We start from the raw sequence: 13,834 nt of genomic DNA, 5'->3' as shown, positions 1-13,834 counted from the left end.
AAAGAGAGAGAAAAAGAGGATTAGTAAAAGGAAATATCCGAGACAGAGAGAAGGTGGTCACAGGAATAGTGCCTGCAGACAAGCTAGAGAAGAGGAAGGGGGAAGATCATGGGAAATTAGTGCAATTTGGGTAAAACTGGAATAGGTGCCATTCTGGTAAAGATGACTCTTTGTTATGAATGCCCAGATGAGAAATGTCAGGAGAGGGAGGGGTTCAGGTATATCACACTGACACAGAATTTCAAACCAGTCCTGATTAGAGAAGAGTAAACAAACAAACCAACAAATAAATAAATAAAAGATGGTTCCTAATGAGTTTGTCGTACGGGCATGCAAGAATAAGAGAGGGACAGGCAAGGAACAAACACCTTCTCATGATGTCTGGAGAGCAAAATACAGGCAGAAGCCCAAGTATATTGGGTTACCTCCCAAGTCACTTAACGCATGACCTCTCTGGCCGTGGCATCCGTTTTAACTACAGCTTCTGCTGCCACATCAGAAGTGAGAATTAGTGTCCTGAAGTTCACAGTGGATCTTAGAATGAGAAACAGTTGTGGCAAAAGGACCATCTGATGGACCCCCTCAATTCAGACATGCACATAGCCCACTTCGTTAGACCTACAAAATCTGCACGAATAGGAACTTTCTTTAACACTACCCTCATCGCACAACGCTGTGCATGCAGCAACATTGTAAAGGGGATGGCGTATCCAAAGTCGTATCTTTCAGATATTGTTAGATTCCAACTTCCCATCAGCCCCAGCAGGCATAGTCAATGGACAGGGATGATGGGAGTCATTAGCCCAGCAACAATTGGAGGGCACCAAGTTGGCGGCCCCTGATGTAAAGAGCCGCTCTGCTGGGTTGCTGAGCACCCAGACTGTGGGAGAACATGTGGAATCAAGCTGCATCTTGTCTGGGATGGATTCTACTTCCGATTCGTCCCTCTCTCTCTGTCCCCAGCAGATGAATTCAGGCAGATAGTTACAGGCAGATGAATACAGGCAGATAGATGGCTGGAAAGCTCAACCAAGCACTCAGTCTCTCTCTGCTCTGCCCTGTCACTGCTGCTCACAGAAAGTTTACTTTATCGGCTAGAAGAACCCTCAGTGGCCCTGCTGCTTCTCTTTCCGGTTGCTCTTGCCAAGGACAAGCAGGCAGTGACAGCTTTCTCCCTTCTAGAGGGATGAAAAAAAGGCAAGATACAAAGAGCAAAGTATAAGAAAGGTTCTCCCGCTTTGTTTTTGCTATGGGAGAAAGGAGGAGGAGGAGACAGGCAGGCCTGCTTACATGAATTTCCCCATCCAGCACCTTTTTTTCAGCCCAGGGGTTGCACTTTCTCTGAGGCAACCTTCAGGGGGGCAAATGGCAAGGCCAGAAGGAATGACAAATGTAAATGTTACCTTTGTACAGTAGGCTTATTTCTACACATATCACTCTCTCTCTCTCTCTCTCTCTCTCTATCCTCCACCCAGGCAAGGGGGTGGGGAAGCATTATCAGAGTTCAAGGCAAAACACACTCAAGCAGGGTGCAAAGCAGGGCCAGTGAGAATCATCAGGGCCAGAGAGGGGGACCTGGAGGGCCGCATCCAGTCCCCGGGCCTGAGGTTCCCCATCCTGGATATAAACCAAAGATAATGGAAAACTATTTTTGTCACGTAACAGCCACAACAAGTCCTCCTGGAGGCTGGGAAATGGCACCAATTCAAGCCAGGCAAACATTAAAATAGGGCACTGTTTATGAGTGAGAAGGCTGCCAGATTTCTTCTTATTCCAGAATGTTCACATTTTTAGCCCATCTCAAGACGGATCACGTCTATTTGTAATATAAGGATTCAGAACTTGCCAAGGCAAGACAATGAACTTCCATACATCAATCTTCTCTTTTGATACCGATCCTGACATGAAGAAGAACGACATGGAAAGCAGAGAAGCTGCTGGAACAACTGCATGCCCTATTAACACTGTTGTCAAACACAGCACCTTAATAATTACTTACCAGCAGTGCACACAACTTATACATGTGATAGGGTTAAATCTCATTTTGAGGAAATACGAGATGGCAACAAAATGTGCACCAGAGAAGGTGGGGGCAGCAGCCATTAAAACAACAGAGCCAAGATAGCAGATTAGATCCTGGCTTCACACTAAAGTGGGGTATGGACACCCTACACATCAGCGGGGGGTTTGTCTTGGGACTTTGCATGATCTAACCGTTAAGATTGAGCTGTAAACTGAGAAATCCTCAAATATCACCTCAGGTGGGAGCAGTGAAGGCTAGCCCATTAGGGCAAGTGGGACACTGCTCCACTAACTTCAGTCTGCTCTCGGCCAGCGCCCACCTGCCTGCCTTCCTGCTTACAACCAATCCAGGGGATGGCATTGGCTCTCGGCTTCCTCCTCAGTCCCAAGTGTTGCCCTTGTTGAACTCAGCAGGGAGGAGGAGGATGGCAAAAACTGTAATTAGTAGACTCTGGCTCTCATTGGCTCTGGCTCCAACCACTGCCGGCTCCCTGCCTTCCGCCCAACCAGTCCTAATGGCCACCCGCCACCACTGGATAGGAGAGCGGGCCTGCTAGGGGAAACACTCACCCTTAGTTCCCTTGGTCTTTCAGGGTTGTCTCATGAAAATATGGAGACAATGTGGAGCAATTCAAGTATTCTTAAAGTGCCATACAGATGCTGAGTAGTTATCTACTCAGGGAGATGCTTTCTGCCCTATCATGATTATAAAACACATAATCCCTCTATGAAACTAAGGGCAAGCTGATGATCCTGGCCATCACTCCTTGTCCTGTACCCCAAAAATGTTTGTAATCCATATCCTACTATTTTAAAAAAATAATCTGCTAAGCTTTAGAAAAGAAACTGCTCAGTAGCAGACATAGTGTCCTCAGACATCTCATTTAGCTCAACCACTATTCTACCTTTAATTTACAACTTAGTTTACACTGTCAAGAGATTACCTAGACAGTTCTGCCCAGTTTCTGAGTACTTCATGGTAACTACTGATGCATGGGAGGTAATTTTCCACAAAGTATTCTTATTTTCAGACCTCCAAACAATCATAGAGAAGCGGACAGGCCTACCAAAGAACTATGAAGCTGCTTCCTGCCTTCTGTGTAGTCTCAAAATGCACTGGGGTAAGCCAGGACATCATTCAATAAGCCTATGCATAGGAAGAAACACAGTTTGCAAGAAAATACGTTACCACCACATTGACAAGAACGTCTGGAAAACTAGCAAATGTAATGATGGCTTTAGTGCCACAGGGAGTCCTGCCATGGGAGGAGACAGTAGAAGATAGAACGAGCACCTAGTTTGCTCAAGATTCTCCTCACGTGGACCTCAAGGCTACCTTGCTGCCACATAGGCTTCACAGACCTTCATAAGGCTCAAGCTATTGGTGGGATGGGTTGTAGGCACACAACAAAATGAGAACAGCCACACAGACCGAAGGGGTAGATGGACTCCAGGCTCAAAGCAACTCATGCAGCAAGAATGAGATGATTCACCAGATGAGGGTGAGAAAAAAGTCAATGCATTCTTACCAGCTAACTTTCAGAGAGCAGTGCTAACCCATTCTGTGGGATGGGGTTATCCCATCAGGCAGTGCAAGATATGGCAAAGTCCTGGCAGGCATCCTCCTAGAGAAGACACCAGAGATTATGCACCATGGCAGTCTCAGGTTTTGGGAAGCAGATTTGGGAGAGGGAGAAGGGAAGTGAGGAATAAAGCACACAAATGCTGCCCATCAGCAGCATGGTGTGCTTTGCACAGGGAGAGCCCAGCTTAGGGTTATGGCTACTCTGAAACCCTACACTACAAAATCACTCCAATGGACAGAGTACAGATTCCCCACCCCCACGATATATCCCCAAGTACAACGAGAGCACTCAGCAGCTACTTCTAGGCCTGCTGGGCTATAGAGTGAGCATCCAGGCCGAAGTCTTAACCAGCAGATGTTTCTACCACCAGGATTTGCCCAAGCTCAGCTTCTCGTCATAGACGTTTGGGCTTCTTAAATCTAGCGTTAAGGAAATGCAAACACAAAAGCCAAAGCAATTAGCTCTTTAAAAATAAAAATTTTATTACAAAAACAAATAATGAAAGAAACTGGCATAATCACCACAGAAGTATGTCTCCCCGCACAAATGTAACACTGCTACGGTCCTTGACCCCTCCCTCCCCACCCCCCAGCTTTATGATTATGAGTTTGTGTTGGAGGATGGCCTGAGCTTTCCCTCAGCAAGGACAGATTCCTTCCCCGATAACTGTATGAGGCTATCCTTCTGTAAATAAGAGAGCATTCTAGGACAGAATATGATTAGTGCGCCTGGCTTATGTAAGCCAGGAAACTTCTCTCCCTCCAAATTCTGCTCCTGAAAAGTTGTACAAGACAAATGTGATCAACCCTCTGAAAGCAAAGCTGCTATCTTTCAAGCAGGTAGTTCCAGCTTTGAGGCCACATTGGCCAACTACAATGGGTTTGATGGCAGGTGACTCTTTGGAAATGCACCTCCACAGATGAGATCGATAATGTGGCAGTGGTGGGAACAGCAGCTGCTCAGACGTGTGCAGGCTGACAGGGTCTCGGGCGCTAGGAAGGGCCAGTCTGAGGGCATGGAGAGAGGCCTCTCCTTTTGTGGAGTAATTAACGCTGATTGACCCTGCCACCAGATCAAGGGGAGAAGCCAATCCCCTAAGAATTGGAATGCTGTCTGGAGACAGGAGAGAAATATTCCTTGCGTCTTTTAGGGCAGAGGTGGCACTGCTGCCTCAACATGAAGGTTCAAGCCTGTTATTAAGAAGGGACTCCCCTGCCCCCACCCGTGGATTTGGCACTTGCCTAAATGGCACAGAATATAAGCACTGGCCCCACATGTCAGCCAACACACCACTTGGAACTGCCTTTGTAAAAGCATCCAGATGCTAGAAAGAGGGCTAGCTAGGAAATCCATAACGTCTTGAGGGCCTATATTTAGCAGAAGAGGCTCTTGAGTCCAGCAGTACCTCCTAGGGTAGTAAGTCATACTCAGAGGTTCTCCAAGAGGCTGATCAGTTCTCAAACCCTTCAGCTCTGCTCTATGAATAAGCCACATTTTGCCCATAGGAATAAATATGCAACTCAAGAAGCCCTATAATATAGATGGTTACATATCATGCATTCCGCACACAACATCCAGCTGAGGGAAGATGCTGTGGAAGACCCCACCAGAATGTTCCAGTATGGCCCTTGCTTTGTATCTGAGCTTGTCTGAAGTGCAAACCCAAATTCTAGAAAGGGAGGTGATTATAGGCACTTCTCTATCCTTGCTGTAACAATCCTGATTTGTCAGGCAAACAGACTATGACTGCCATATGCTGTCTGCACTAACCAAAATTAAAACTAAAAACAAGACCAGCATAGATAGTGCAGGGGTGAATAACCTATAGGATCTCTAGATCAGGTGTGGGAAACCCTTGGCCTTCCTGATGCTGGTGAACTACCACTTCTATCAGCTTCAGCAAGCATGGCCCATGGCCAGGAACGAATGGGTCTTGCAGTCCAGCAACATCTGGAGGGCCAGAGGTTCCCCATGCCTGTTCTAAATGCTGTTGGACTCTGACTCCCGTCAGCCCCAGCCAGCACTGCCAATCGTCAGGGATGATGGGAGTTGCAGTCCAACAACATTTGGAGGGCCCCAAGTTGGCTACTCCTGCCACAGTAGGTTGGCTAACTCTTACTAATGGAGAATGTAAGATGGATGTAACTTCCTCCTCCTCCTCCTCACAAAACAAATTTGTTGCAACTGATGGCTTTCAAGAACACGAAGGTTCTTGTTCTTTCAAGAACAAGGTGACAAAGGATGTAACACATGGCAATGAAGAGCATGAATGAAGAAGTTGGAAGGAAAGATTTGATTTGTTCCCTATCCAATCACCAACTTACGTTCAGTGAAAATTCCTGCAGTGTGACCTCATTGTTTGTGCTTTCCTAATCCTCTGCAGATGCAAAGCAGGGAAAGGCACAGATGTGCTTGATTTGTCCCTTTGAGACAAAGATCTTATTTCGCTTTCCACAAAACCTAATTTCTGTAGGCCTATAGAGATAAGAAAGGAGAATCTAGCTAGCCCTCATGTGTCCTATTCACTCCTCATATTTTCCTATGGACTGGCAAACTCTAGGGCAGCCTTTCCCAACCAGTGTTCCTCCAGATGCTGTTGGACCACAATTCCCATCTTTCCTGACCATTGGCAATGCTGGCTGAGGCTGATGGGAGTTGTGGTCCAACAACATCTGGAGGCACACTGGTTGGGAAAGGCTGCTCTAGGGGATAATGGCTTATATATTTTTGTGTATGTAAATTACTTGATACACAAATTCCAACACTGTAAAAAAAAATCTAACCTAGTTCCAAGAATTCGTAGCACAGGTTTATGTATAGCAAAAAAGTTACTTTTTAAAAAAAAATCCTTAGAAAACCCTACAAAAATATGTGCAAAAATATCCAGCAGCTTTTAATAAACATATTTCAAGTATTTAACATATATTTTGTTTTGCTATATGCATAAGAACATAACAAGACAGGAGGCACTGTAAGAGAAGCTCCAATAAGAAGAAATGTGTTATCTTGCTCTTTATCAGACTGGTCAAGAATCCAAATGAATGGCCTCAGCTTCCTACAGGAAATAAGCTCATTTTTGGACAATGTATGTGGGCAGGAAGATTCTGCTCCAAATTCCTCCTTGAACACAGCCTTTGGTTAATAGGTCTCCTATGTACAGGTCTCCTATGTACAGATCTCCCCCGCCCCCCTAAAAAAAATAGCTTTGTTACTCATATACACACCAGGGAACTATATCCCATCTCTATTCACATCACTTAAGAATCTCAAATTGTCTTGCTTAATTTTCTTCGAACAATTAAACAATGAACCTCACAGGACTGTGTTCAGCCTGTTATCATAGCCCTCATTCAACTGAAACCAACAAGGAGGACTCCTGGTCACTTCCCAAAGTGAGAAAACATAGTCTGCTGATTTATCTAGTAGATCTGCTCATGATCTTCCTTAGGGATCTCCAACTATTTGCATCCCTTTTACTCCCATAAGTAGGGACAGGAGAGCCATCCCAGGCAAACCAGCTCAGCAAGCACCACTTGCTGCTAGGGCAAGGACTGCTGTGTCCTCAAATGATTCAGCTCTCTGCCTTGCAGCTTGGGCAAGCACCAATTATCCTTTGTGGAGGGATCCTCATACGGAGTGGCAGGCCGGACAGACTAACATCAAAGCTGCTGTCCACGTTCATCAAGGAGCAAGTTTAAATATAATCTGCAGTGCAGTTTAGGAGATGATTCCTTGGCTCCCCCTCCCTTTCCCCATACCAACTCCATGCATGCAAATTACTACATCCTTTTAAACCAAGCCCTACAGCAGACCCTCTGAGAATGGATGGTCCTCGAGAAGCTGGTATTCTCTACCAACCAGTGGCACGCTCTGCTCCAGGCAGTTCCGACCCTCTTTTTCCCTGTGTGACAGGAGGGTCCTGCCTAGAGGCTTAACTGCAGCGGTCCAGTGTCCTGTTTAAGTTCCACTGTATACAAATCAAACCAAATAAAAATCAATACACAAGACAATGGCATGTGGTTTGAGTAGGAACTCTGGAGGCTCCGCCCAACAAGGCTGTCTTGCCTGAGCCCAGAAAATGGTAAAGTGGAAGAGAGGCACCAGCTGAAGGTAGGCAAAGGCATAGGATGGCTTAAGAGTTGGCTCATACCATGCTGGCATCAGATTTCGTTCCAAAGGAAGGGATTTCAGTCTTAGGAGTAGATGGGGTCCCAGCATCTGCTTGGATAAATCCTCTTCTGTCTATCAAGCTTTGATGGGGGAAAAAAAGCAATGGGGTTTAGTTTGGTAATCAATACTAAAAGCAAATAAGAAGCAGCAGTAGCAACCCCTCTTTTTCCCCCTGTCAAGGCATGTTTATGGACAAGGTGGGAAGTCCAATCTGCCTTTGGATCCCAAACATGAAACAAGGGGCATCATTTATTCTGGGTCATGCATTAAGGTAGGGGTGTGGAACTTCAATCCTGCTTGGTTCAGGTGCATGAGAGAATACCCCACAGGAAACTCTTTCACACACCTGAACACTGTAGAAAGCAGGACTGAATTCCCCATGCATCAGCTGAAGTGTGAGAAGATCAATCCTGCTTGGTCACTATCTCCCCCCATCCCCATGGGCCAACTTGAGAGGTGGGTGGAACCACCCACCTGTCAATCACTTGATGCCATTATGATGTCAGATGCATCCCTTCATGTAGTCACAAGGGGGCAGTTGATGCCATTATGATGTCAGATGCATGCCACATGTGGGAGGCCCCACCCATCAATGTTGCCCCACGGGGTGGGGAGATCAAGAACTAATCCTCTAGTCAAAAAGGTTCCCCACTCCTACATTAGGGAGTACAACGGCATTAAAATTATAAATGTACTGCCTTCAAGTCGATTCAGACTTATGGCGACCCTATAAATAGGGTTTCCATGAGGCTGAGAGGCAGTGACTGGCCCAAGGTCACCCAGTGAGATTCATGGCTATGTGGGGATTCAAACCCTGGTCTCCCAGGTTGTAGTCCAACACTCTAACCACTATACCACACTGGCTTTTAACGTATCTAATTGGATGGTGCAAAGTGCATTTCCTTATAACATTTATTTGTATTTTCTCTGCCTGTTTTTTAAAAACAATTTTTTTAAAGGAATACAAAAGCATGTGGTATTAAACCCCTGTACTTAGCATTTTCACTTCAAGCAGCCCTGAAGTGTCAAGAGGAAGCCAACAATGAGGGGATAAGCAGGCAAATTTCTTGCTCCAGGAAGCGGCTGGCAAAGAATCTTAATGCCAGCCAAACATTTGGTGCATCTCTTCCACTTGATTTGGACAATATGCGGTTCTGCCCACTGGGACTACTTTCAAATCACAGCTAAATTCTAAGTAAGCTTTGCAGAGGCCAGATTCCCATCAGATGAGAGTGCCTCGTTCTCCATAGTAGTTTCAGAGAGGGAACCGTATGGGAGCGCTACATATTGAAGACAACAGTGGAGGAATCCATAGTAACCCTAGTACAAAAAGGAATGGGGGGGGGGGAAAGCTGAGCTGGAAAAATTCTTCAGCTAGTTCTTGGACCACCGGCTGTTCAACAGTTCACCAAAGCACTCTCTACTTTATGTAAGCTTTCAGTGTGTTGTAAAAATACTCTCCAACCAGTGTCAGTCCGAGCCCCACAACATACAGTTTCAAGGGCCCTCTTAAGACTTTCAGGAGGCAAGCAAAGTTTGATATTTGGTGTTCATGGACTGACTATTTAAAGTGATTCTTTAAATGTGGAAAAGTTATGGTTTATGCAGATCTCCAGTTTTTCTGAGGATACTACCAAAAGCACGTAATAGAAATGAAAAATCCTACCTAAATCATCCTTCCCAAAAAAACTGCACTGCACAGACAACCTTTTGCTGACAGTTTCCCCTCTTTTATGTGTCCATGCATCCCTTCAAGGAGTCATCTCATAAATGCCACATGCTAATGTCAGAACTGCCCTTCATTTTGTCCAATTCTGCCCCCTTGTGACTACATGAAGTTAGTTACAATAGGACCATAGGCAAGGCATCAGGTAGCTTAAACTTGGATCTGTAAATCCAGAAGAACTGTACACTAGGCAGACATGAAAGTTACTAAGTGGAAATTCCTCAGATCAACAATTGTCAAATGCCTGTAACAGCACCTGCATTTTAGATGAGTACCGTTATATATATTCATAGAATGGTAAGCAAAGCTTCTTGCCTCAACAAATCATATTGTGCATGCAATTCGATCACTCCTGATTCATTCCTGCCCTGGGATGAACAGGTAAACAAACCTGGAAGGGCATAGTTTAAGTGTTCCATCTGAACCCGGGATTGTGGTTTGTTTCATCCTAACATGTCACATTCAGTAACCCAACAACAAACAATGGTTTAAGGCTGGCTAGCCATCACTGTCTGTTAGAACAAAACCAACTATGATTCTGGATTTTCAGCAACTATGATTTGGGATTTTTTTTACACATTTTCACCAGGAGAGGGACCAGGCAGAAGCAATCGGGCTGCATCCTCCTACCATTATGTGTGAATGTGGCCAACATTTCCAAAGCTGGAAGGAGGAAGCAGTCATGGTCTCAAGCAATATGGGATGCTTTCTGCAGTTAGCTCTCCACCCATGGGAAAACATGTGCATATTTCTTCTTTACTTAGCATCATGGGCCACCTGCATGATCCTGACACACTGGCTGCTTCTCTCCCTCCATGAACAGTGGCAGAGTAGGTGGGGGAGGCACCAAAAGAAAAAAAAAAGACAATACCTCTCTCAACTTTACAGTCCAAAAGCTGAAGTGAAATTAGGCTGGTTAACAAGTCCCTGTCTTGGGGGCCTTCTGTACTTCCCCCCCCATAAAAACAATATAAACCACACACATTATTTCAGAGATAGCACCTCCCAAAACTCCAGAGCTCAGAACAGCTGCAGATCAGTATCTCCCCCCCCCCAATATTAACATGATTCAGGGGCCATCTGTCAAGCATTCCTACCTGGGATAGAATGGTCCACAGAGCACTGCACAGCAGTTGGTGAAGATACTTTTATGGCTGTAGGGATTGGCAAATTCAGACCCTCTCTTATTTGACCATGCTCCTTTGAGCTGCAATCCAAACGAGAGATGGTTAGGAAAAGCCAAGAAGACAATGAAAATCCTTGATTTAAACACATCAACTAAGCGATCACTAGTTGCATGAGATATTCAAGTGAAAACTTACAAATGTGAAGATATGAAGTTCAAAGCACACAATATTTACTTGTGAATATTCCATCACAAACACCTATATATTTTAATGCTGTAACTCTTGTCACACTAATCCAAAGGATGACCCTTTCAAAAACGGTTAAAATCTTATTTGTTTTGTAAGAGAGAAGGATGACAACAACTGAATTCAAATACTGCTCTCTCTACTGAACAGTTTGGTGTCTAAATGTTAACCGTTCTGAATGCTGAATGCTTAGTGTGTTAACTGAAATCTGGGTGTTCATCTAGACAGTACATTTTCTTGCTGAAAGCCTCTAACAGTCCTGTGACTTTTGCACAATTTATATCTGTTTAGTGGAGAACATCTGCTTTTTTTAAACATCTTAATATTCTATAATGAAAGATGGTACATACTGACTAGCACATACATCACACAATGAAGCTCAGCACACGATTGAGAGCCCTGGTGCTGTACTATCTCACATTACCTCTCCAACTTCTTGGATCTGCTGGAGACGCCTTGCTCTGTATTTTCCCATTTAGAGTCATGAAATCTACTGAGGTGCAGAGCAAGGTCCCTCTGAGCAAAGCGTTCTACAACAGAGGAGTTAGCAACAGTGATTTGTTTCCCAGCTACTGGTTTTAAGTGTTAAGATGATGTAGAATTTTATTGTTCTCTGTGTTTATCTCTTTGCAGCAAGCCACCGTGGATGCTTTTATCAGAAAATTGACTTAACAATTTCATTTATAAAATAAGTTGAAGACCCCAAGTAGTTAGAAGCATAAAGGGCTATTTTACTCTTGTAACATCAGAACAAGTCATGAATTAGGGCTACAACACCTCATCAAATAACAGATTAGCATAATCAATTAAAATTACTCTGATTGATTTTTCGTCTACATCTAATTATTTTTTGAATAAGCATTTGATAGAAACAATGGATAGCAAGCACCATTTTAGAAGCAGCATTCTCCTTTCTCCCCCGCACAGGAGGGAATGACTTTTAAGGTGGGGCCTGATGAGACACATGCAGGCATCATCTGAAATCCAAGAAAATAAGACTTTTTTCTGCTTATTATTGCATACTCATAAGCAAACTTATGCAGATTTAGTTAGCTATACCAAAAGGGAAAGAACTGTCTTAAGATTTGTTAAACATACACATTGGCCAGAAGTGGAGAGGCTAACTTTTGCTTGCTTAAGGAATTGGTTTAAGGCTCTAATAATGATTGCTAAGGAATATAGGAAGTTGAGTCAGACCATTGGCCCATCTAGTTCAGTATTACCTACACTGACTGGCAGCAGCTCACCAGGGTTCCAGGCAGACTCTTTCCAAGTGCTACCTGCAGATGTTGGGGATTGAACCTGGGACCTTCTGCATGCAAAGCAGATTCTCTACCACTTAGTTACAGCTTGGGCTTCTCTTTGACGAAAGGAGATAAAAAAAACATACTCACATCTTCATTGGTTGTTAAGTTGGAGGCAACTAAGTAAGTGTGAAACCCTGAGAGGCCAAAAATAGACCAGACTGAGAAAAAACAAACCACCAATTCCAACAAGGTGAGTGGAGAGTCAAGGAAGGAACAACAGCATGTGATTTGGGAGAACCCATTCACCCCAAATGCTCAAAGACAAAGATCCCTTCCCTCAGTCTACCACCCCTCAAACTGGTCTGAGCCACTGTCGGGATATTTATAGAAAAGTGGCATACATATTAAAACCTGTTGATTATGATCATCATCAGTTCACAACAATAAACATTCTGTACATGAGAAACAGGATTCAGTTTTGAAGATCTCGAGCTATTTACTTGTAGTATTTGACACCCTGCTTTTCTTCTAAAGCAGGGGTCCCCCTAACTGTGGTCTATGAATCACAAGTGGTCTGCAAGCTTCATTCAGGTGGTCCATGGCATGTCTGTGAAGAACACTTACAATATTAATTCTATAGAATTCCAATTGTATATGGAATTCCAATTGTAATATAATAAAATACAATATAGGAAATAAAAGCAATACAAATACAATTACAAACCGTACAGCATCTAGCACAGCACACTACAATTGCTACAACAGGCAGAAAAAACATTTAAGTGGTCTGCCAAGACCCTCAGCAATTTTCAAGGGGTCCGTGGGGAAAACAGTTTGGGAAACACTGCTTTAAAGGATTCTCAGAGTAGCTTACAGAATTTAAAGCCCTAGTAGTTAATGGTTGCTAGGATTTAAAACCCATAAACAATAAAAACAAATAAACCAAGACATGGCAGCAACCAAGTAAAACAGTGCTGCATACAGCAGAGCCGTATTGAGAAGTTAAAAATGCAGCTCTAAGAGGTGGGGGGGGGAGATCTTCACCTGGCACTAAAAAGATAACAAACATGGTATCAGGTAAGCCTCAACTAAAGAATGTTAGATAACAGGCTGAAGATGACTTCTGCTGTAGGCAATCAAGAATTGGTTTTTGAGATTAGCAAAGACTGAAGTCACAGGGCCATATGGCCCAATTTTTACAAACTAAAGTTGTTCTTTCTGTCAGTCCTAGTCCTCATGAAGAATCGTGTGGACACTTTTGCAAAAGGAAAATAAATCATGAACAAAGATCAAGACCCAAACAAAATATTTTATTCAGCTCGTACAAGAAGATCCATATACTTTCTCTGCATGAGTGATCATGAGAGCCTGGAGATTCTTTGCTTTGGGCATACAGAAAGCACCTCCAAGGACATTTTACATGTTAGAATCTGTTATGCTAAACTGGATCTTTGTCAGTTACCAACTGACAAACAGGGAAGAGGGGGAAAGGGAAGACAGGTACTTAAAGGATATCTTGCTGGTGTTGCTTTCAAAACAGTGAGGAAATCACTTCCCTGGGAACCTGAAAAGCAAAGAGAAAGAAGGATGAGTTGAAGGAAGCCATTTTCCATTTCTATCCAGGCAAACATGCAAGAGGTCATGTGACTTTGACAAAACATGGAGCCCCTCCTGACACTGAGGATCTCCAGAAGCAGCATGGCAAGCTTT

General features: G+C 44.0%; 1 protein-coding gene across 5 annotated transcripts in view; it reads right to left on the bottom strand.

The window, feature by feature from the left end:
* ZDHHC18 (zinc finger DHHC-type palmitoyltransferase 18) overlaps nt 1-13,834 on the bottom strand; it is a 62,161-nt gene that overhangs the window by 16,403 nt on the left and 31,924 nt on the right. For 3 of the 5 annotated variants that reach the window (XM_061597921.1, XM_061597924.1, XM_061597923.1), the window contains exons 5-8: nt 13,640-13,688; nt 12,272-12,374; nt 10,602-10,711; nt 7,759-7,858 (exon numbers count right to left, since the gene is read on the bottom strand). In XM_061597921.1, coding sequence (XP_061453905.1) covers nt 7,759-7,858; nt 10,602-10,711; nt 12,272-12,374; nt 13,640-13,688 — 362 coding nt within the window. Of the gene's footprint in view, nt 1-3,584; nt 3,648-4,951; nt 7,859-10,601; nt 10,712-12,271; nt 12,375-13,639; nt 13,689-13,834 lie in introns of those variants that run through there. The other 2 variants (XM_061597922.1, XM_061597925.1) reach the window with 2 other exon arrangements.

The sequence above is a fragment of the Rhineura floridana genome, chromosome 15 (assembly GCF_030035675.1).
Source record: "Rhineura floridana isolate rRhiFlo1 chromosome 15, rRhiFlo1.hap2, whole genome shotgun sequence".
Taxonomy (NCBI): domain Eukaryota; kingdom Metazoa; phylum Chordata; class Lepidosauria; order Squamata; family Rhineuridae; genus Rhineura; species Rhineura floridana.
Note: the sequence above shows the minus strand (reverse complement) of the source record. Positions and strands in the feature narration are given on the sequence as shown.